Below are 22,900 nucleotides of genomic sequence, written 5' to 3' on the forward strand. Positions count from 1 at the left end.
TTATAATCTAACAAATTGAAAACAGAAGTCATGGAAAATAGTGAAAGTAGAATTACTAATGTACAATTCATATTAAGAATTTTTCTTGCAGATTTTCTACCAAATCGCAAAGAAACAAATCCTTTGAGCAGGAAATATGATGCTAAACACACGAAATAATAATAATAATAATAATAAGATTGCTCGTGTGTTGACTTTGGCGTGTGATTTGGAGTCTGTAAGGAAGCTTATATATATATATGTATGTGTTGTTTTGGGAGTGTGGAAGGAAGTCGTAGTACCCGCAGAAAAACCACACGAGCCCGAACATCTTAGCGGTCCGACTGATGTAGTAAAAACCACTTGAACGAAGTAAAATGGGAGGATGTTCGTTCACCTGTGCCGGAGGGCGCACCGTGCCAGTTAGGGAAGGCCAGGTGGAAACAGTCGCACATGACGGCGGCGGCGGCGGCGGCGGCAGGTGTCTGCGGACAAGATGAGGTCCCGAGCGGTTTTTATAGGCGGCGCTGCGGGAGGCTTTTCCTCCCCTTCTCGGCCGGTCCCGGATCCGACGAGAGTCCTCCGCGAGCGCTGGCTGCCGACCGGAGACTGGCTCGCCCCGGAAACGTCAGAGACCTCCTGCGTAGCTCGATAACTTGCTTGTGGGAGGAGCCGTCGCCCCCCCCCCTCCCCCTCTCCCCTCCCCTCGGCACACGCTCATCTCTTCTTATTCCTCCTCCTCTTCCTCCTTTCCCATTGATCGCTCTCATCGAACAAGGACGTTCGGCGTCTGACTCCAGCCCCGATGTGTGCGTGTGTGTGTGTGCACTGATAAGAGGCCATCAGTGGATTTGCCGCCGTGTCCGTGCACTTCTTCAAGTCCTCCTTTGCGGAGGCAGTTTGAGCTTGAGCATCCACGTCGACGCAACCAGACAAGTCCCAAAGCGTTCGATGCAAAGTTGGCCGGCAAACGTTAGCGCTGCATCTGCATTCGAGGGCAGAACCCGATCGCCAGCTCGGCACGCTGGCTGCAGCAATTAAGTTTGCCAAGATAGTTAGACGAGGCTCGTCCATCCGTGGGGTGCGTAAAAGAGGATCATACCACTCGACGCCCGCCCCCTCAATTTGGATTCATTGCAAAATGTCCAAAAGCGAGTTGGTCCTTTTTGCTCGCCGGGCCTTCGGCGGGAGGCTCATCCAATTTAGGACACCGATGTCGTCATAATCAGCGTTTTGGGTGCCAGAGTCGTCGCGACGTCTTTCGCCAGTGACCTCCTCCACCCTTTAGGCGACAGACGCATTTTGTTTTATTATTCCTTGTGGTTAATTCCAAGTTAATGATCGATGGTTTTAGTCCACTTTTTTAGAGGACACATCGCTGCATTCATTCAAAATCTAGAAAAGTTATTCAAATGCAATGAAATGCAGTTACTGATGTTACGTCATTGAAGTGGTTACACGACCCAAACAAGATTTCCGTAGCAGTCGTCACAGCGCTGGCAAAAAGTCGAGGCGCAACCGTGTCAGCGGACATCGGATCTGTCGCGACCGAATGAGGAACCGACGCGATAATCGTTTTCTAAATCACTTTGAGGGCGTTTGTCGTGTCTCGGCTCCGAGAGGCGAACGCGGGTTGGCCGTCGCCGCTTTTCAACCTTTTCAGGAAAAACGGCTCATCCGCATCCTGAGCGCCAACGCTAATGTCGTTAGCGGTGTGTGGGAACAAAAGGAGAAGCCAAAGGTCAAATAAATGTGGCCTGTACGATGTGTCAGCTGTTCTCAAAATGATGTTTTTGTTGTACTCGACGTAAAGAAATCCGTATTGGACTGCTTGGCGAGAGCGATCATCCCCGCTCGCGTTGGCAGGAAGTGATGCCCACGTGAACTTGATGGTGCATTAGCCTGGTGGATCGATAGCGAGGGAACGCGAGTAGAGCGTGACGCTGCGATGGGCAGTCCAGGTGTCACGTAGCTTCCAGTTTGGCCCAGCTCCTTTGTCGTAGGAGAACTTTATGCCCGAATGGCGGTTCCGAGTATTCACATCACGTATGAGGAGGTTGGTATGCGGAGCCGTCCAGCGATCAATTTGTGAGCCTCTTATCCTCACCGGAACCTGGAAAGTCCGCACAGGCGGGCCCGGGATTTGAACACCAGTCCTCAGAACTGGGAGGCAGACGCTCGAACCCGCAGGTGTCAAACTCGAGCCCCAGGGGCCAGATGCGGCCCACCGCAGGATTTCATCTGGCCCGTGAAGGCAAATCATGTGTTGCAACTTCCATGATTATTGTTCAAATCTGTACCAAACTTTCCAATTGTCATATCCTAAACGATGACGTTGAGCTATTGCAAGCATATTTGTGTGACCAAACATCAACGATAGTTGAAGATCCCATTTGTCCTCGATTTCTGATTCCACAACTAGTTGATGAATGTAATGTGTAAATATGATGGCTCAATTCAAGATTTTCATGGTTTGAGTCTTAATGGCCCTCTGCCAGAAACCATAACTATAATGTGGCCACGATAAAAATGAGTTTGACACCGGGATGCAGATCCAAAGATGATCATATTAGATATTAGCTCTTTTTACCCCCGCCCCCCAGCATCCATTTCAGACTCACCTTCAGAGCAACATTAGCAAAGTCGCTTCATTTTATGGCGACGGAGGAAGGACATAAATATCTGTGACACGCCCAAATGATGGATTATACTGCGTGGGGGATAAAAATAACCATAAAGGACAAACTGAGTTCAATTGCCGCCGCTATTTACGTGTGCTACGGATGTCCATTCACAGACAAGAAATTCCATCATGGACGCGAGATGTTCAGTACGTGTGGGTGGGAGCTGATAGAATTTGTTTTTTTTTTTTTTTTTTTGTTTTTTTTTTTGTGTTTTAATCCCGACTTGGTTTTTTTACCTGGGGAAACGTTTCCCGTGCTGCAACAGGCACGCTCAAGTCTTCTGTAGTTTACATCGCAACAGGAACGTTTGGTTCAAAAATACGCGATGGAAACTGACGTCATTGACATGATTGTTGATGGGGGGGCGTGGCGGGGCGGGGGCCTCTTTTCTGTTGCTCGGCTTGACGACTTTTTGCGCTCCGGAGGTTACGCTAGTTAGCGAGGTCTCGTATCGCCGTCCGACAGTTTATGACATTAACCCTCCTCGGTCGCACCGTCCACTGATTGTTGTGTAAGAAAATACGTCACACGTGCACACGTTTCGTTCAGGTCAGAGGTCATTTTGGACCTTTAAATTGTCGCTCCGTCCTGCGCGGACCTCGGTTCGGTTTCGGAGAACACGGAGGAGCTTCGTCATTGTGGCGTTTCAAGGTCTTGGTTTTGGGGTGTTTAGTTTCCGTTGGTGTTTGCAATCTCGAGTGATTTGTTTTCTTGGATTGGGGACCTCCGTGGATCTCCTCGGGGCTGGATTCTCCAGCGATTTTTTTTTTTTTTTTTTTTTAATTTGGTCCTGTAATTTTGGTATCTGGACCTCTGGATGCCTTTTGGTTGGTGTCGAGTCCTCTTGATTTTTGGAAGCTCTCGTTCGTCTGTTGGTGCAGTTGGCTTTTCTTTCTTCAGCTGTTCTGATCAAGTTGGTTTCATCGGCACGTGGGCCTCGCTTTGTCAATGTCTCGGTATCTGGTCGTGTGGTGACCGTTTTTGGATTCTGGCCCTCAGCCTGTTGTTTTGATCTTGTCATCTTGTAATGTTTTTTCCCCTTGGCTTAATTTTTCGACATCTGTGTTTGCTCCTGCTCTTTTTCAGAGGCCTTGGTGCTTGTACCTCTTGGTTTTGGGACCCTTTTTCAGTTTGTCCACTTAATCCTTTGGCCGAATTTCACCGCACGGTTCTCTGCTAGTTTTCACCAGCTAGTTTTTGGGACCTCACGGTCGTGTGGACCGCTCACTGTTCGGTCCTCCGAATGTTCTGGCCAAGTGGTGTACAGTATTTCAGTCCGTTGCTATTTCAATCATTTGATCTAAAAGGGACGGTTCAAAGGACTTCTTTATTGTTGTGTGTCAACACGGAAACGAGGTTCCGGCGTCCTCAAGACTGCGGCTCTTGCTGTCCATCAACAATCGGCACGTCTTTCATGTTTGGGGTCTTGGTTAGCAGATCGTTATGGGCGGCGCTAACGTCGCATTATCTTCAGTTATGTAAAGGTGATACAGTAAATAAGCGAGCTTGATTTATATCAGCGTGATTCTTTCCCCACTTTGCGTTGGAAATTCCTGACTTTGTTTGCCGTGCGTGAAGCCGTAATTTCATTTTCTAGCGAGGCGCTGGAACTCTCACATTGAAATATTTGTTTCAGTGGAGAAATAGATGATGCTGTTCATAGTTTTTAAAGTTGTAGTAAAATATGCTCACAATTTGAAAAACGTACAACCGGTCATGCAAATTCAATGACTTTGACTGGATGTGACAATGTGAGTTTTGTGCGGCCGAAATACTTCGCTGAGGTCAAACGTCCAAGACTGCGCTTCAAATTCCCAAAATGTGTTTTTGTCAAAGCCGTTTTTACTGTTTTCTTCCTAATTATTTCTGCCACTACTGGACTTTTTTTTTTTTTTTTTCTTCCACTGCGGCTGTGTCATCATGTGAGGTTAGACAAAAGTCCTGACACCCCCCCCCCCCCCCCCCCGAGCATGCTAGCTGCGTTAAGATGGCCGCCGGAGGAACGGAGGGTGAAAGCGCTGCGGCTAATGTCGTTTACTGTGACTGAGGCCTCTTGTACGTGTTCGTTATCTCTACTTGGAATCGTTTAGCGACATTTGCAAACATCCACTCGGTTGAGTTTCCAATAAAAAGCTCCACGCGATGTTTAAGGGCCCGTGGTTGCCACGGCAACACTCTCAAAGCGCCTCCGCTTCTGGATTGCAAAAACTGTAAGACGCTCGCGAGCGAGCGAGTCGCTAACACGTTAGCGCCGTGTGACGACCACGTGACGCCGGTCATTAGACTTCCTTTATAATTAATGTTGAGGAAATGAGATGTCATATTTCCCGAGATCCATCCAGCAATGATAATCATTCCAATAATGTGAATCACTTCATAATTGAAAAAACGGAATGCAATTTCTGTATATGAAGAAGAGCTGTACAATTGAATAGCCGTGAAATATGGCTTCATCAAATGACTATTTTAATCATCAATCGATGATTTTCTCGATTAATGATTGAATCGCATTTTAAAGCCGTTTTTTTTTTTTTTTTTTTTATTTTTACCTTTCCATCCCTTTATTCCAATACAGGATATTATTTTAAAGGGACGGATGAAAATGCACAAGCATAAATTGATGAAGATTCAGTCCCGCTTTGATTCGTAACACCCATCAAAAAAAGAACTACAAATATTGATCATTTTTTTTCCCCAGAGTGAAAGCACAAAGATAGTCAATCTCCTTTAACATGATAATAAATATTGACTGTTTTGTTTGTATGATAGATATCATTCTTAATATTTATTGTTGAAGGCTGAAGTTCTGAGGATTTGGACAATTTCAAGTTAAACAAAGTCCCGTCGCAATTAATCGATTATCTAACTCGATGGATTAATTTGATCATCTATTCTTCGTCAATTAATCTTTGCGCCGGTCGTAGAATATGAAATTTACGCTGGAATGTTTTGAATTTGTCATAAAATATTACACGAAGAGGTTCATATTTCAAATATGTCTTGATAAACACTGTAGTTCTCTTGTGTTCTGAATTAAACCCCCCCAAAAATGTGTGTTAAAGGGCTCAACGTGTCAAATGTCTCTTCATTGGGGAATTTTATCGTGAAATTCCGATGATAATCACTCGCAAGATGTTCTAAATGAACTGTACAGGTCGTCGTCATCCATGCGTCCGTGATCTGAGCCGCTTATCCTCACAAGGGCGGCATGAATGCCGGAGCCGATCTCGGCTATCTTTGGGCAGGAGGCGGAGTGCACCCTGAACGGGTCGCCAGCCAATCGCAGGGGACATCGAGACAACCAATCACGGCCGAGGGAAATGAAGGCATAAGTGAAAATGGGCGAATTCCACCTTTGCTTCTTCACGGATTTCACCGTTAAATTTACGCCTTCATGTCAAAAGCAAGCTGGGTACCCTCCAGTGTGTGTTAAACTCCGTCACGTCGCTACGGCATTTTTACATTTTTGTTTTTTTTTTAATTTTTTTTCATACATACGGAAGCATATCCGGCCGCCTTTTATCTTCCCGTCACATGCTTTTGTTGAGAGAGTCCAAACAAAATACTGGAACAGCATGTGAAAAATGAATGGGAGCGGTCATAAGATGGGGGCATCCCTAATCCATTTCCAAGTGTTCAGGTCACATTGCGGACCTGGACCCGACTCTCCACGCCGTCTGGAAATCACTTAACGGATAATCAGATCAAGAAAGGTATTTTCTCGGCTTCCCGCTGGCACATTCCCGCAAGAGAATTCCGAAGCCGAGGCTTTCAAAAGGCCTCCCGGGAGGCTCTTTGTGTGCCCCGCCCGCAAAGCAGTTCTCGAGTTCAGTCGAGCTCGTGCAATCCACGTTTGGGATTTGCTCTGCCCTCGTATTTCGAAACATTTCATCTGGATCAGTCAACCCCAACCCTCGGCAACAAGCGAGCAAGACGGGAACTTGCTCCGCCTCTCTTTCTCTGTGGTCCTGAAAAGATGGGAACAAATGTGAATACAGATAATCGCCACCCGCAAAAACGCACAAAAAAATGGTCGAGACTCGCCGGAGTCAGTGGTACGCGAAAGAATCGCGGCCCGAGTACAGTTAGTTCACTCGTGTTGCTTAGCTTTAAATTCTCCCCCCCCTTCTTCTTCTTCTGAAAAATCCATTTTTTTTTTTTAGGTACAATTTGATTTTTAACTACATATTTAACGACAAGTTAAAGTGGTGTACAACAATATCAAATACACTTTCTTTAACGACAACTTAGACCTACCACGCTACTGTATTCAAACATTTTAGTGCAATTAAATTCAAACTAATTTCTTTTCTTGAACCATTCACAAGTGCATTTTGTACAAAAGAAGCAACTGAGAGTAATATTTCTGATCAACAGGAAAAGAAAAACTAATGAAGTAAAACATAAAAAGATGAAGAAGCGGAACTAAAGCTGAATGAATAATAGTGTAAAAACAAACAAAAAGGAAAAAGAGCAGCCCGAGGCACTTGGTAAATCCCTGCATTTCGGCGATTCAACCGCTAGAGAGCGCCATTATTCTTGCCTTTGCGTCCTCCGTGTCTTTATTTCTTTTATGTACTCCTTTAGACTTCTAAGTGCAATGAAGTTGTCACTTAAATATGTACTGTGCTCAGATATGCTATATGAGTCTCTCTATACTACACTTGCATTTACACGCAAATGTAGAGGAATTATTGTTTTGTATGCGCGACTTGAATAAAATCAAGTCACTGACTGGAAGCGCGTGAGTGTCACGTGTGTGTGTGTGTGTGTGTGTGTGTACGCAGTGACCTTTCCACTCTTCAGTACACAGGAAGTACCTCGCGTGTGCGTGGGTGTTATTAAAATTAAGAGCGTCATCACCATTTTGAAGTGCAGTCAGTAACAATCACAAATACCAGAATGCTTTCTAAATTGTGGGTTTTTTTTTTCTTTGAAGTTTTTGTTGATTTTTGGCTGTCCAGGTGACGGTAATCCGTTACGGTCCAAACAAGCCGACTCGACTCTTTTTGTTTGTTTTTTTGTCCTTTTATTGCTTTTAAAAAATGTGGTAATGTTATAGATTCAAATGATGGCGTAAAAGGAAGATGAGAAAACATTTCCTGTGTGTGTGCTTTGTCAGTAATTAAGAAAAAAAAAAAAAAGAAAGACAATTGTCATTTTTGTACTTTCTGTATTGGAAATGAAACTCTATAAAATATCCCACAAAAAATACATTATCGTCATGAATTAAAATCAGCAAAGACATCTTTCGGTTACATTCAAATATAGATGATAGAAAGATTTCTACGGCCCACATGCAGTTTTTGTGCCGACGTAACCCTCAACACACGGCGCCGTTCTTTCTTTGCTTTCCCGTGAAATTCAATTACAACTGGTCTGCCTCACAGTTCCGAGGGCCGCGGTTCAAATCCCGGCTTGCCCGTGTGGAGTTTGCATTTTCTCCCGTAGCGTCCCCAAAACACGCAACATTGATCGGAGGCTCGAAATGGCCCCAGCGCGACTGTCGCCGGTCTCCACGTGCCCTGCGACCCTTGTGAGGATAAGGGGCTCAGATAAAGGACGGATGGATAAATAGGGTATCGAAGCAGTCAGCGCTCTTGTGTTTTTCCACACATCAGACAAAGGCCCAAAAACAAGAAAACAAGTGACCGGTGCGTACGCGGCACACGATTGGCTGAGCTGGAGAAAACAAGCTGCAGGCTCCTCCCACTGGATGAGTGACACGAGCTGCCCCCCCCCCCCAGCCAGCCCTCGCTTTCCATCCTCCCCCTCCCTGGGCCGCTTGCTCGTCCGCCTGTCAGGAAACATGAAGCCGGAGCTCAGAAGAAGGGAGGGGCCCGAGGGGCCCGCCCGGATCGTGCCCACGAGAACTCGGATATTGACAAAAGCTCCCCCCCCCCATTTTCCCCATTTGTTCCGTGCGCTTTTATTCATTCATAAAAGTCGCACTTCCAGAAGCGTTTGCGAACCCCATTTTCGACATGACTTTCAAACTGCACAAAAAGACGTGGAAACGTGCAGCGCGTCGACGTGTACCATCACGAAAACTTTTCTACTTTGTCTGGGCAGACTGGACTGACTGACTGACTGGCGCAATCCAATTTTTCTGTAAAAATGTGCCAGTAAGAACGGAATTCGCCAAGCCAAACGAGTCCACTCGCACTTACTCTCCTTGTCGCTTCACATTGGCATACGAGTGCTTTTCCAAACTGATCGTGAGTAGTTCATCGTTCATGCATTCATCTTCCGTTCCGTTCGTCCTAACACGGGTCCCCGGGCGCGCCGGCGCCCGTCCCGGGAGTCTTTGGTCAAGAGCCGGCGTACGCCCTGGAATGGTCGCCGGCCAATCGCGTGCCACAAATGAACAAACAAAACGTGCGGAGCGACGGGGCAACTTGGGTTCTTCGGCTTGACCGGCCGTGCGTGTTTTTGGGTTGTGGGAGGAAAGCACAGCCCGGAGAAAAGCCACGCGGGCACGGGGAGAACACGCAAACGCCACCCGGCCTCACGGTCGCTTCAAATCCCGACTATTCGAAGGCCGGTCCACGGAACCGTGAGGCAGGTGTGCTAACTCGTCGTCCCGCCTCACAAGGGCAAACCGGAGCAAAAATGGACCTCGTTTTTTTTTTTTGTCAGCTTTCTGATTGGTTGAAATGCACGCCAGAATGGACGAACGGTTTCAGATTTAGATTGTGATTAATAAATGTAAAAACGGCGTCACTTTTGAACACGTGGACACGGCCAGAGGTGCGCCAGCAAATGAGGCGGACGGGATTTGGACTCGTCACGAGAAAGCTCAAATTTGGAACGATTGATTCACAGGAGCGTCAAGGCGTGTAATGGCTTCGATATGAGCTTAGAATGGGCGGGCGAATGTCAGCAAAGTCGCCCTGGTGGTGACGCGAGTTCCACTTTTTGTCGAAATGACAACAGATCTGAATGATAAATGCCACAAAGAAGAATCTCGTGGCTGCTTTTTGAGCACGCGTGAAGAATTATTGATAAGAGGCTAGCGGTTGAATTGTCAGGGTCGCACTGGCCTGGAGTCCAAACGGCGACCCGAGTCCACCCTGGTCCAGACGCCCCCCTGGAGACTACTCGAGTCGCGGGAAGTTGAAACCTTCCGAGTCCCCAGCCAGCGGGTTGCGACGTTCAGGGACGCAAGCGACGTTAGCCCGCTTGTCAGCTCAAACCCTCGAGATTTGATCTGTCCCTTTCGCGCCGTCTTTCCCCCAAAGTTGCCCAATCCGGAGTTGGTCTGTGCCTTTCGCAACTATTGGGTATCAGTTTTAGGACAGCGACGAAACAAGGTTGGTCGTTTTACGCCTCTCGCGGGAAATAAATTCATTTGCGCCTCGGACTCAGGACCTCGCGACACGACTCGAGTGCAATCGGATCACGTGACGACGCCGTTTTGTGACGACAACAGTTGCTTTCAACGCAGCAGCGTTTGTTGCGGCTTTTGCGAATCCCCTGACCAACAGTAGGCGTTCCCCCTCTGAGACTATCGCAAGTCAACTTCCGACACCCCGATCCGTCTCAGCGCGTTTCACCCAAAACGGCGACCCGGTTAGACGCAGTCCTTTCTCCGGCGAGGATAAAGAGGACAGCCAACGAGTCGGCCTTGAACGGCAAGAATCCACGAGGAACGGACGCCCACTTTTGGTGTATCAGGACTTGACCAGGATCTCCATGATGCGGTCCAGTTCATTCACGTCCATCAGACACGACGGCCGACCCCCGGCGGGGCCTCTGCCGTCCTCGCCCGCCCAAACGGACACGCTGATCGGCCACAGAGCGCCGGCCGACCAGCCCCCGAACACGTCCGAGGTCTCGTACATGGACGTGTCGATGTCCTCGAAGATGTCGTCCGGGGCCAGGTCGCCGAGGTAGCCCACGGCGTTCATCTCGCCAAAGTTCACCTCCTGGGAGGAGGACTCCAGTGTTGAGGATGGACGTTCTCGGCCCCCTTCGGCACAGCCGGGACACTTGAGATCCACGCGCACAACGGAAGAGTCCGGAGCGCCGAAGACCGCGTTCAGGTTCTGCTGGACCTCGCCTCGCATGTCGTCTTGGATCTGCCGCAGCGTGTTGACGAGGAGCACCGAGCGGCGTAGGCTGAGCTCGACGCCGGCCCGGTAGCGCTGCAGCTTCTCCAGGCTGAGGCCGAGCACGCGCCGACGCATGTCGCCGGCGTCGCCGGGACCGCTCGAGGTCACCTCCGCGCCGTCGGGCCCGCGCGACTCCTCCGAACCCTCCGCGCAGCTCAACTTCCTCTTCACGCCGCGACCCAACATGGACCTGCAGCAACATTTTCCCATCGCGTTTCCGTTTAGTAAAAAAAAAAAAATTCCTACGAAAAATATGATTCTCATCACCATAGATTAACATAAATTTGCTCTTGTCAAAAAGCTCGAACCAGGACTCAGGAAAGGTGTCAATTCCGGTCCCGTAGGGTCTCGGTGCGGCTTTTTATACGCGACAGCCCGTCGCCGCCTTTACCCAAACGTTCATGTCTTCTCCCAACATTCCCATGCGGGACATTTTGGAACGCTGTCCCAGATTTCTTTTTCCAATGTTCGCAGACAAGACCGGATTCGAAACCACATCAGCTCCGGGTTCTAGAACGCCGGTTCTTAACGTGAGTTTGACGGAGCCCCGGGGACTGTGTGCGCGCGTGCGTGGTTCTGGTTCCGGTCACTCTTACGACTCTTCAGTAGGACGTTGCTCCTTGTGTCATAAAATTGCAGTTCAGCCTTTCGCAATCATCTTTACGCGACTTGTTGACATCACCGGATTGGAGGAAAACCCACTTCAGAGGCGAGTAGCAAGTTCTGTTTTTGTGGGAAATTCATGTTGTTGCTTTCTTGCAACTGATGCGTAATTTGTCGCTATTTGAAGAAAAGAAAATCAAAATCACGTTTTATTTGACCAATTACGAAGGGTTCGCTGAAAGCAGCAGGTTCGGTATTCCTACCAAGGTACAGAACCACTGTTGTGTCCCAAACACACAATTGGGGGAGTTCAAAGCTGACTATATCTGAAATATGTCGAGTCTACTCGGTTTTTAATGACAGAGCGCGCGTACACACGTCATGAGCATCAGTCAAGCTGCTGTGGTGGGTTCCGGGTTCCCGACTCCGGACTCGCGATGACGGCAAGTGACCGGTTCGCGATCCCACTTTTGAAAGTTCCGAGCGAACGAACGAAACGAAGCCAACCAACCTGACGCGTTGTCTTCGGTCCGTTTCCTTCGGCCGCGGCACGTCGTCGTCGTCGAGTCTCGTGAGAGGAGATGAGGAATGTTCGGGGGGCGGAACCGGAGCGGTTCGGCCGGCCGCCAATCAGGTGTCCGCCTCCGCCACTCACGGGGCAGCGAATGTGCGGCGGCCGTGCTGCGTTCAGGGGCCGCACACGTCAGCCGCGCTTTTGGGGTGTGTTTGATTTCGCCGTGCGTCATATTTACAGTTGCGACCAAAAATTGGCGCTTCTCATTTCAAAGTCAGTAGTAGGTTTGAAACATTTCCGTGTCAAAATTGCACATTTTTATTTCTCCCCCCCCCCCCCCGTTGATGACATAAATCTATGTCACATTCAAACATTTAGACGCACACACGCATCGAAGACGACGATCCAACGTGTGTTCGTGAACGCCACATTTTAAAGGGCCAGATGACTCAGCGCCAAGGAGTTCGGGGGCGTGCCCGGAAGCCGTTGGATCATACCAAATAAGGACTCCCCCCCCCGTTCACTTCCTCTTCCTCCAAAACGTCACGCGAGCTTTGCTCGCTTTTTCTCTGCTTTTCTCTTTTTTTTTCCTCTTTCTTTCTTTCCTTCTTTGGCGAACTTGTCGTTCATTGCGGTTCGACCCACTTCCCTTATTGTGTCCGTATGGTCATTTCAAACAACAAAAAAAAAAAATCAAACCCGCTGCAGCCCGTTGACGCGAAAATATTAAAAGCGTGTGTAAAATTCAGGAAATCCAGTGGTTCTATTTGTCAAAAGCAACACAAGGGCAAAGTTACGAAATAAAGTTTGACAGCAAAAAGGCTGCCATTTTACTTGTAGTCGGATGTGAAAGAAATAAAAGTCGTAAAAGGAAGTACGACGACACGTTCAGGATGACAAAATTGTCACATCGTGGGAAAGACAACGCAATAGGTTTCACGAGAAGGGAATCAAAAAATATTTTAAATATTACGCAACACCAAAGAATCCAGCCGTCCGTCCATTTTCTGAGGCGCTTATCCTCAATAGGGTCGGGGGAATACGACGAGTGTGTATTTTTTTAAAAAATACGACGAGAGGTGGAAAAAAAATCCTAAACGGACAACAATTATTTTACATGAAGAGGGTTTGTGTGGTCGGAGTTTGCGCCTCACAGGTCTGAGGACCCGGGTTCGAACCCGCCTGTGTGGCGTTTGCACGCTCTCCCTGTTACCTGCGTGGGTTTCCAATTCCCATCCCCAAAATGTACAACACCTAGGTGTGATTATCTCTCTGTGGCCTGCAATGGGCCAGCGCTCCCCGCCACCCTTGTGAGGATAAGCGGCAAAGAAAATGGATGGATTTGTGGAGACTCGTTGGAATGTCTGCTTTGCGAGTGCGCCTCACAGGTCTGAGGACCCGGTTCAAATCCCGCCCCCCGCTTTCCTCCCACGTCTCAAAAAGACGCCCGCACGCACGCGCGAGGTTAACCCGAGACACTGAATTGCCCGTAGGTGCGATTGGTCGTTTGCTCGTGGTAGACGGCGACCAGTTCAGGGTCCCAGTCAGGTATTTTAACTTTTGGAGACTAATAATCTCCCGTCGAATTTGTACAAGGTCCACGTTAACATGTGACGTCTTCTTGCTGAATGGCTTCGCTTCTTTTTCCTTCTTTGCTGAGTCAGCAGCAGGTCCGAATCCCGAATCAAAGACGCGTTGGCGCTCCAAGCGCGCCCGCTCAGTTTCTATTCTTTTCCTACTCCACGAGTTGCTCAGCGAAGCGACGGATCGTCGGGTCGGGTCGGGTCGCGGGACAGAAAACCGCGAGCGAAGTTGGGAGTTTTTCGTCGACCTACGACACGACGTCGTCCCCCTCGCCATCGGCCCCGCGAGAAAGGAAAACCTTCAGTGGAGTTCGGGGCCACGGGGAGAACACGCGGGGCCGGGATCGAACCCGGGTCCTCAGAACCGTCAGTCCAAGGCTTTACCAGCTGCGCCACCCTGTATCATTAATATGGGCCAGGTCGACCTACGAGCACACAGCCAATTTGAATCATCTGAAACCGTTGAGCCAATTTGACATTAGGATGCGTGCGTTATTATTGGGTTATGATCCCAATCACCATACAAGTACGTTCACAAAATTCCGGGTCGATCGAACGACGGCTTCCCGGGCCGTACAAAGGCGCTGGACGCAAGCAATAGTCGCATCTTTTATTATAAAAAATATTTACAAAGACGCTACAAGGTTTTTTTGTCTGGATATAAAAAAAATGCATACATTTTTGACAACGGTAGTAAGAAGTCTTTGAAGTTCTAGCTCCCATTGCAAACAGCGTGAGTGACATCCTTCAGGTGTGTGTGTGTGTGTTTGTAATACTGAACAGGTTTTTGCGTGCGTGCGTGCGTACGAGAATACACGTTGACATTGCCTGAGTTCTTCTCCGCCGCCGCCGCCGCCGTCGCCGCCGCCTCCTCTTTTTCGTTTTGCAGAAAGGCAACTGTTTGCATAAAAGGACTTTAAAGGACATTGGAGTCGTTTACAATCATTTTTTGTTTGTGACGCGTGAGACGGAGCTGCATAGTGATTGGAATTGTGACCCGGTTCTTGGGATGATTCAAACAAAAAAGAAGAAGAAGAAGAATAAATAGGTACTGCACCAAAAAAAAAAAAAAGAAGTGACAAATTTCATTCGGGCCGAATGCTCGACCTGTGTGTGTGGCTCGGATGTACCTACAGACAGAATAAATACAATAAATTAAAAAAAAAAAAAGAAGAATAAATTAGCAATATGGCTTCTTCTGGATGAGCTGGATAGAAAAGTATGGTTTTGCTTCCCTGGGCTACAAAAAAAAAAAAAAAAATGGAGCAAGTGAAGTTAAAAACAGCGCCGACAAAAAATAAAAAAGTGACAATCAGGAAGACACGAGTCTCAAATGTGGCTACGTTAAAATCTCAGAAAATGATAGGAATAGGAATATCAAATGATACTTGCAAAAAATACCCCCCCTCAACTGTATAATGCAAAAAAATATATTTCTATTTACATATACGTACATATACATATTCCATTCATAATTGCTCAAATCTTTAGGAAAAATACGCACGGGCGGTTCCATCTGAACGTTCGACGTGGGCCGCCGTCGTTTGCGTACTTGTAGTGTGAAAAATGGGGAACGAGCGCGAGGGGACGTCGACGTGGGGAGAAGACGCAATTGGAAAATGCTGGAAACGTTCCGTGGGAATTCATGGGCAAGAAAAACGAAATATATATATATATTTTTTTTTTTTGGGGGGGGGGGCAAAAAAGGAGTTTTCTTGCAGTCGCGTTTGATACCACTTTACGAGTATTGAGTACACACAAATACCGCGAGTACTTTTGATGCAGAAAATTGAGAAAAAAAAAAAAACAACAACCTTGTAGTTCCGATTTCCCGCCCGACCCTACATCAAGTCGAGTTACGGTTTCATATTTTGCCATGACCCATTTTTTTAGGCCGAGCCTTCACAAACTTTGATCTCGTGACGGACCCGCGAGCGTGAATCAACAACGAGAACTGACGAGAAAATGGCGGCACACTGTCCGTGCTTTGTAAAAAAAAAAAAAAAGTGTAAATCGGAACCACATTTTTTGGGGTTTGGCCTCATGTCACAAAAACGTATAATTGTCAACAAAGACACCATGATTCGCCAGTGTCAAACGCCCGTAGTGCAGCGCCATCTCCTGGTGAGGAGGACTTACTCTGTGGAAGATTTTTGGGTTGTTTTTTTTTTTTTTTTTGCCTTCGTATCGGCGGCCTTCACACGTACCGTGTACTTTGAAATGAGGCCCGGAACGGCCCAGTCCAGATACCCGCTATCGGGTCTCACCCAACCTGAGGTTCTAGTTCTACATCCATGAAATTCCCACAAAAGTTTCCAATTTGGAATCTTTCCAAAGTTCTCCAGCTTGACTTTCTTGAGCTAAAATTTTGGAAAATTTGCATGAAATTTTCCATCCCTTTGCGAGCGGACTTGTGAACCGACCCCCCCCCCAGCCCCCCGCCCAATTCTGGAATATACTGTAAGAGTAAAAAGAAACACAAAAAGGGAGAGGAAAAAAAAAGTCCCGACGAGAGCTGCCGATCCGAAAAAAAAAAAAACAAAAAAAACCATTTTTGGCTCGCAGTACATTTGACACCCTCCCCAAATGTAGCCGTGTAACAAAAGCAACATTCAGCAAGTCCGCGGCGGCGGCGGCGCCGGGCTTCAGGAGCCCACGATGATCTCCATGATGTGGTCCAGTTCGTTCAGATCCGACCGGCAGCTGGCGCCGGGGCTGAGGGGCGGCGGCCCGTGGGAGGACAAACTCTCCAGCAGGTCGTAAGGTCCCATCTTGGGGGCGCTCTGCATGCCCGTCAGCACCGTGTCCAGCTCGTAGTAGGACGGGTCCACGTCCGAGAAGAGCTCCTCCAGGGCCGGGTCCGGCGGAGGCGCCGGCGGCGGCTGCTGCTTGATCTCGAAGGTGCCGAAAAGCTGCTCCCCGGCGCCAGAGTCCGCTCGGGGACGCTCGTCGGGGTCCTCGCCCTCCGACTCCTCGGCGGCGTCCTCCTCGTCCTCGCCGTCGCCGTCGTCGTCCTCGCGCTCCTCCCAGCAGGGGCCCATCCCGAAGGGGCCCGCCATGTACGAGACCTCCTTGGGGGCGTCCCCGCCTTCCATCAGCGCCTCTTCCGAACGGTAGCCCTCGCCCGGGTAGGGCTTGGGGCTCTGACCGTCCGACTGCCGGCACAGCACCTCGGTGGCCACCAGGCGGTCCGCGGGGCACTGGGCGGCGGCCAGCGCCTGGGTCATGAGCTGCCACGTGCCGTCCTGCGTCATCTCCTCCTGGATTTGCCGCACCGTGTTGGCGATGAGCACCGAGCGGCACAGGTTGGGCTCCACCAGCATGTGGCACAGCTGAAGTTTAATCAGCGACATGTCCAGGAGAGACTGGCGCTGGAGACTGTACGAGGGCGACGGCGTCCGAGCGCTCGCCGCCGCCGCCTCCTCCGCCGCCGCCGAGTCCAGGAACTTGCGCTTGGTGCCCTTTGGAAACATGTCGTCGGTCTGAAGGCGGCAAACACAAACAATGTTCAATTAGATGACGCCGCCGTCGTCGTCACGAGCCCGAAATGCGCCGACGCCGATAATTGTCGTGTTAAGTCTTACGCGCCGTAACGTTCTCGCGTAAGGCCCGGTCCGCGAGTGCGACATTTTAGTCACTTCCAACCTTGTTCCAGATTTCATTGGGCGCAGGTTTTTCTAACCCTTCACGCCGGAAAGTCTTTGGAGCGCTCTGACTTTTTACACATTCTGTTGAAATCTTACAAAGAAAGTCAAAATAGGATGTTTTCGCCTTTTAACCAATCACGTTCAAAGTCAGCACACACAAAAATAAAGAAAGCTGAAGGTTTTGTGCGCTCACGTCACTATTTGGAACAGTTCACAATTCCCAGGTTATGGGGCACCAAATTTCCTCCGATCACGATTAACGTTTCTATGTTCTAGTCGGCTTTCCCATCGATTTTCGTTGTCTTTTTTTTTTAACGGTTGAAAATTCCCTCGGCTCAAGTTCTACAACTCATTTTCGCAAAAGAAAATCAAGGAAACGAAGCACTGTGACAAATGTACTCGCGGGGCCCAATTCTGAAATAAAATGATCCAATATTGGAATAAGGAGGCTGTAACACGACATCAAATGCGTAAACCCTGCAGCTACGCTGTACAGAAGATAGTTTGAAAATCGGTCGATTTTTAGACATTCACGAGGCTGGAAAAGGTTGTTAGGTTGAAAGAATAACAATTCATCATTTACAACATATCAACAGACCAATTATTTACTGAAGTAAATGAATGAAAAATGCATTTCAAAATCTTAGCCAATTTGGGGGGAATAGCTGCTAAATGAATGCAAAAATATATCGGGACTACTTTGCTATTTAAAATGAAATGTAGAAAGATGCGTATTTGACTGATATTTGGAGTGACTTATTTACAGTATTGCTGTATTGAATACATTGGAAAGTGAAGAAACGCACGTTAAACAATTCCAGGGGGAAAAAAATGCAAAATCGATTCAGCAAATATTACTGGACTCAATCGTGTTCCGGAGGCTGCACGAAATTCAAATCAAAGTCTGTCTACGTTGGGAATACTTCTGCATCGGCGCAAATCATCCATTCATCCGTTACGGCCCAATTTCAGCCAAATATTCCCCCGTGAAAGCGGACCGACTATCTGACTTTGGAAAATGACGACGGCGGCCGCCACGTTTGGCACAAAGTCAATCGGAATCTTTTTTCTCTGCATCGTCACTTTGAAATTGAGTCCCCGTGTTTGAATAAGGCCTCGGAAATTAAAAATGATACATACGTCCGATTAATCCAAGAACATGACAGCAGATTCAGGAATGACAACTACAATCAATCAAGGTGTACCAGGATTGCAAAATTAAGAAGGATTTGGGGAATTTCACAATTGTTGAGGAAAATCCTGAATAAAAGTGAAACGTGGATGCCGTCAAAGTACGACAGACGTACGTTGCCCCAAGTGAAGACTTTTAGCGGCAGTCGGCTTTGTGGCGACGGCCAAAGTTTGAGTCACGCGAGAGCTTCGGCTGACCCTCCACTCTTGCGAAGCGGGATTTGTTTATGGGGGGGGGGGGGGGGCCTAAAACAATAAAGTTACTGTAATGCCCGCTCATGGAAGCCATTGATACCTTTCCTATAAATGAGCGTCCATTCCCTGCTAATATTGTCAAAATTGTCCATCTTAAATTCCGACGGAATGCGCCGGTGACGTTCCAGAATCTTACTGCAAATTTTCCACCCATTTGCAACTCTGCTGCCCATCTGGTGATCCGAGAATGAGGGAACGATTGCGAATGCGGCGACTTTTTTTTCGGAATCACTCACTCACTCAATCATTCCCGAGGGAATGATCTTTTTCTTTTTTTATTATATGTATTACAGTACGAGCTAGCTCCCAAATATTCCCACTGAAGTTCCCTGGGTAGTTATCAGGGAGTCATTCCCAATCACAGGAACAGGATTTCAGTCAGACTACAGAAGCAGCCTACAAAGTTATTAAATAATCTCAACTTTCTTTCATTTTCCACGTCCGGACTCTTTTGCTCATGCGCTACCGACTGCTCAAAAACTACACGGGAAATTTAAGTGGGCCTTTTTGGTTTTTTTTTTTTTTTTTTTCCTCGGGCCAAGCTTTAGAGCCCACCAGTAATAATCATAATTGACATTACGCAACACACACCGGGGCTACTGTTGTTGACACAAGGTAAAAGTAACATCATCCAAACTGGTGGAACCAGATTGGGCCGCTCAGGGAAGCACAAAAAAGCAACTTCCTGATTTTTTTTTGCCACAGTCTGAAATGACGTTCAATGTTGACAACTTTGATCATTTTTACGACAACTGGAGCCACTAAAAAAAAAAAAAAAAAAGACAAACAAATAAAACCCAACCAGCGCACTTTTAGCGGAGTTATTTATTAGAGACACGAGGAGACTCTGTGATGTTTACGCCACGGACGATTGGCTAATGTATCCACATCCCCACAAATAAAGATTGAATTGGATTTTTCCCTGGCAGGGGCAGCACTTCAATCATAACTAGAAGAAATTAGCCAAAGATGGCACGAATCAGACGCAACCGCCGGCAACACTGTGCCAACCTGCGGCTCCGCTTACCTTTCGCCTGGTGTAGTTCCGCTCGAAAATGGCAGGCAGAGAAAATGAGTGGGGGGGGGGGGGCAAGATTGTGTCAACTAGCCAAATTGCGGCAACACAATTCACAAAACTTTGGAAACGGTCGCTGACTTTTTGGCCGTTTCAATTTCACAACGCGTCTCTGATCACGCCGTATTGTTGGGATGGCAAGTCGATTGTAAAATTATATGAAAACAATGTAGGTTCTAAAACAGAAAAGAAGAAGGCCGGCCAGACAGTTTGAAACTTGGCAACGTAACAGGAAGAGTCAACAGCACGCTGCCGCTGCCGCTGCCGCTGCTGCTGCTGTACTGAGTCACTTCACTCGCTGTCCTTTCGTCTCTCTTTATGTATGTACAGTCAAGTACTTTGTGTGTGAACTTGTAAGAGTACAAAGAGGTGGAGATTTGGATTGTACCAATCTTGGCCTTCTGACTGTATTCTGAACCTGTGATGAGGACGTTATATAAGCACGTTAGCCAACAAGCCGCTGTGATGAGGCAAAGCGTTAATACAAGGCTTGAAATGTGATTTTCAAAACGACCACAAACGCTCTCATGTGATGAGCCACATCGCGATGTTTTGACGAAACGAGCCGCGCATCGAACGGCCGAATGGGATTTTCAATGGCGTATTGGGACTTGTCAAAAGCGCAGGAAAAACGACGTAAATAAAGCGTCGGTCGGCGTCCACAAGACGCAGTCTGGCCGTCCGTCGATGGCCGCTAGCGTGCCCCGTCCCGTCCCATCCCCCACCGCGGAGAGGCCCTGCTCCTCCTGCCTCGGCGGCCGTCATTACTCAACAACTCGGCTCTCCCCGTCGGGTTCATCCCTCCCGGTTCTCCGTCGACGGTACCGGACGGGGACGGAGGCCCGCTATGTTGGCGACCGATCGGCGCTCCGAGCTCGCTTTTGTTTCCCGCGACGAGGCCATTTTGGGCTGCTAGGCTAACAGCTAGCTCGGAGGAGGAGGAGGAGGAGGAGGAGGGGGGCCGAGCGAGAGAGCGAGCGAGAAGAGCGACAATGTGGCGGCCAACTGGGCAACAACAACAACAACAAAAAACAAACAAACAAGCCTCAATCGGTGTAAAAGTGGCCGGACGTGCCATTTTTTTAAAAGGGGCTAATGCTAACTGACTCATTATTCTGTCAAGTGTCCGCTCGCTTCCTTCTCCTCCTCCTTCCCAACAAACCCCCCCCCCCCCTCTTCCGACAACCACAAAAAAAAAAAAAAAAAAAAATCAGTCTTTAAGTTGTTAACGCAAACAAACAAACGGGGCGAGGGTGCCGGCTCGCTTCTCGACTTTTCACGGCCGACGGACGACGGGACGACGGGCCGCGAACTCACCTCGCTCTTATTTGATTCCGGTCTCGCGCATAGGATCGACGGAGGTGAGAGCGGAGCAGAAGGTTCCGATGAGCTCATTCATGCCACGGCTTCAAAAAGTGAAGTCGACGTCGTCGTCTCTCGGCTCGAGCTCGAGCTCGCTCTCTCTCTCTCTCTCTCTTCTCTCTCTCTCTGTGCTCTCTCTCTCTCTGCTCTCTCTCTCTCGTCTCTCTCTACTCGCTCTCTCTCTCTCTGCTCTCTCTCTCTCTGTGTCTCTCTCTACTCGCTCTCTCTCTCTCTGCTCTCTCTCTCTGTGGCTCTCTCTACTCGCTCTCTTTCTGCTCTCTGTGCTCTCTCTCTCTCTGTGGCTCTCTCTCTCTGATCGCTCTCTCTCTCTCTTACTCGCTCTCTCTCGCGCCTCTCTCTCTCTCTCTCTGCTCTCTCTCTGTGCTCTCTCTCTCGCTCTCTCTCGCGCTCTCTCTCTCTCTCTCTCTCTCTCTCTGATCGCTCTCTCTCTTGCTCTCTGCTCTCTCTCTCTCTCTCTGTGCTCGCTCTCTCTCTCTCTGTACGCTCTCTCTCTGCTCTCTCTCTCTGTGTCTCTACTCGCTCTCTCTCGCTCTCTTTCTTGCTCTCTGCTCGCTCTCTCTCTCTCTCTCTGTGCTCTCTCTCTCTCTCTCTACTCGCTCTCTCGCGCTCTCTCTCTTCTCTCTGATCGCGCTCTCTTTCTTCCCTCTCTCTTTCTTGCTCTCTTGCTCGCGCGCTCTCTCTCTCTCTGTACTCTCTCTCTCTGCTCTCTCTCTCTCTGTCTCTACTCGCTCTCTCTCGCTCTCTCTCTTTCTGCTCTCTGCTCGCTCTCTCTCTCTCTCTCTCTGCTCTCTCTCTGTGCTCTCTCTCTCGCGCTCTCTCGCTCTTCTCTCTCTCTCTCTGATCGCTCTCTCTCTTGCTCTCTGCTCTCTCTCTCTCTCTCTGTGCTCGCTCTCTCTCTCTCCTGTACTCTCTCTCTCTCTCTCTCTCTCTCTGTCTCTACTCGCTCTCTCTCGCTCTCTCTCTTTCTTGCTCTCTGCTCGCTCTCTCTCTCTCTCTCTCTCTCTCTCTGTGCTCTCTCTCTCTACTCGCTCTCTCGCGCCTCTCTCTCTCTCTTCTGATCGCTCTCTCTTTCTCTCCCTCTCTCTTTCTTGCTCTCTCTCGCTCTCTCTCTGCTCTCTCTCTCTCTCTCTCTGTGCTCGCTCTCTCTCTGATCGGGCTCTCTCTCTGGTCGCTCTCTCTCCTCTCTGATCGCTCTCTCTCTCTCTCTGTGCTCGCCTCTCTCTCTCTCTGTGCTCTCTCTCTCTTGTTCTCTCTCTCTCTGTGTCTCTCTCTACTCGCTCTCTCTCTTTCTTGCTCTCTGCTCGCTCTCTTCTCTCTCTCTCTGTGCTCTCTCTCTCTCTCTCTGTGGCTCTCTCTCTCTCTGATCGCTCTCTCTCTCCTACTCGCTCTCTCTCGCGCTCTCTCTCCTCTCTCTCTCTCTCTGATCGCTCTCTCTCTCTCCCTCTCTTTCTTGCTCTCTATGATCGCGCTCTCTCTCTCTTGCTCTCTCTGCTCGCTCTCTCTCTCTCTCTCTGATCGCTCTCCTCTCTCTCTCTCTGCTCTCTCTCTCTGTGGCTCTCTCTCTCTCTCTCTCTGTGGCTCTCTCTCTCTGATCGCTCTCTCTCTCTCTACTCGCTCTCTCTCGCCCTCTCTCTCTCTCTCCTCTCTCTTTCTTGCTCTCTCTGCTCGCGCTCTCTCGCTCTATCACTCTGTGCTCGCTCTCTCCTCTCTCTGCTCGCTCCCTCTCTCTCTCTCTGATCTCGCTCGCTCTCTCTCCTCTCTCTTTTCGTCTCTCTTCTCTCTCTCTCTCTCTCTCTCTCTCTCTCTCCTCTGCGGCTGCTGCCGCTCACTGAGCGCAGCCACTCGCTTGAGGGAGGGGGGGGGGATGATATC

The 22,900-nt window shown here is 48.8% G+C and overlaps 2 protein-coding genes across 3 annotated transcripts; both read right to left on the minus strand.

The window, feature by feature from the left end:
- Nucleotides 1-8,152: 8,152 nt before the first annotated feature.
- On the minus strand, nt 8,153-12,122 carry si:dkey-177p2.6 (uncharacterized protein LOC568712 homolog). Its single transcript, XM_061844403.1, has 2 exons — nt 11,892-12,122; nt 8,153-10,967 (listed from the first exon to the last, which is right to left on the minus strand). The coding sequence occupies exon 2, from the start codon at nt 10,961-10,963 to the stop codon at nt 10,337-10,339; it is 627 nt and encodes a 208-aa protein (XP_061700387.1). The 5' UTR covers nt 10,964-10,967; nt 11,892-12,122; the 3' UTR covers nt 8,153-10,336.
- Nucleotides 12,123-12,314: 192 nt separating this feature from the next.
- cdca4 (cell division cycle associated 4) lies at nt 12,315-21,116 on the minus strand. 2 transcript variants are annotated; one of them, XM_061843730.1, is made up of 2 exons: nt 19,598-20,902; nt 12,315-16,959 (listed from the first exon to the last, which is right to left on the minus strand). In XM_061843730.1, the coding sequence occupies exon 2, from the start codon at nt 16,948-16,950 to the stop codon at nt 16,123-16,125; it is 828 nt and encodes a 275-aa protein (XP_061699714.1). In that variant the 5' UTR covers nt 16,951-16,959; nt 19,598-20,902; the 3' UTR covers nt 12,315-16,122. The 2 variants fall into 2 exon arrangements, with proteins under 2 accessions (XP_061699714.1, XP_061699713.1); XM_061843729.1 differs by lacking the exon at nt 19,598-20,902 and adding an exon at nt 20,963-21,116 and having other exon boundaries at nt 12,317-16,959.
- Between the last annotated feature and the right edge of the window lie 1,784 nt (nt 21,117-22,900).

Source organism: Syngnathoides biaculeatus, chromosome 15 (assembly GCF_019802595.1).
Source record: "Syngnathoides biaculeatus isolate LvHL_M chromosome 15, ASM1980259v1, whole genome shotgun sequence".
Lineage (NCBI taxonomy): Eukaryota > Metazoa > Chordata > Actinopteri > Syngnathiformes > Syngnathidae > Syngnathoides > Syngnathoides biaculeatus.

What these genes read in the sequence shown, in the direction of transcription:
- si:dkey-177p2.6 (XM_061844403.1), bottom strand. Translation starts at nt 10,963, where the DNA reads ATGTTGGGTCGCGGCGTGAAGAGGAAGTTGAGCTGCGCGGAGGGTTCG.
- cdca4 (XM_061843729.1), bottom strand. Translation starts at nt 21,040, where the DNA reads ATGAGCTCATCGGAACCTTCTGCTCCGCTCTCACCTCCGTCGATCCTA. An exon ending in CGGAATCAAATAAGAGCGAG is followed by an intron (nt 16,960 to 20,962) that starts GTGAGTTCGCGG and finishes TGCCGCCTTCAG; the next exon opens with ACCGACGACATGTTTCCAAA.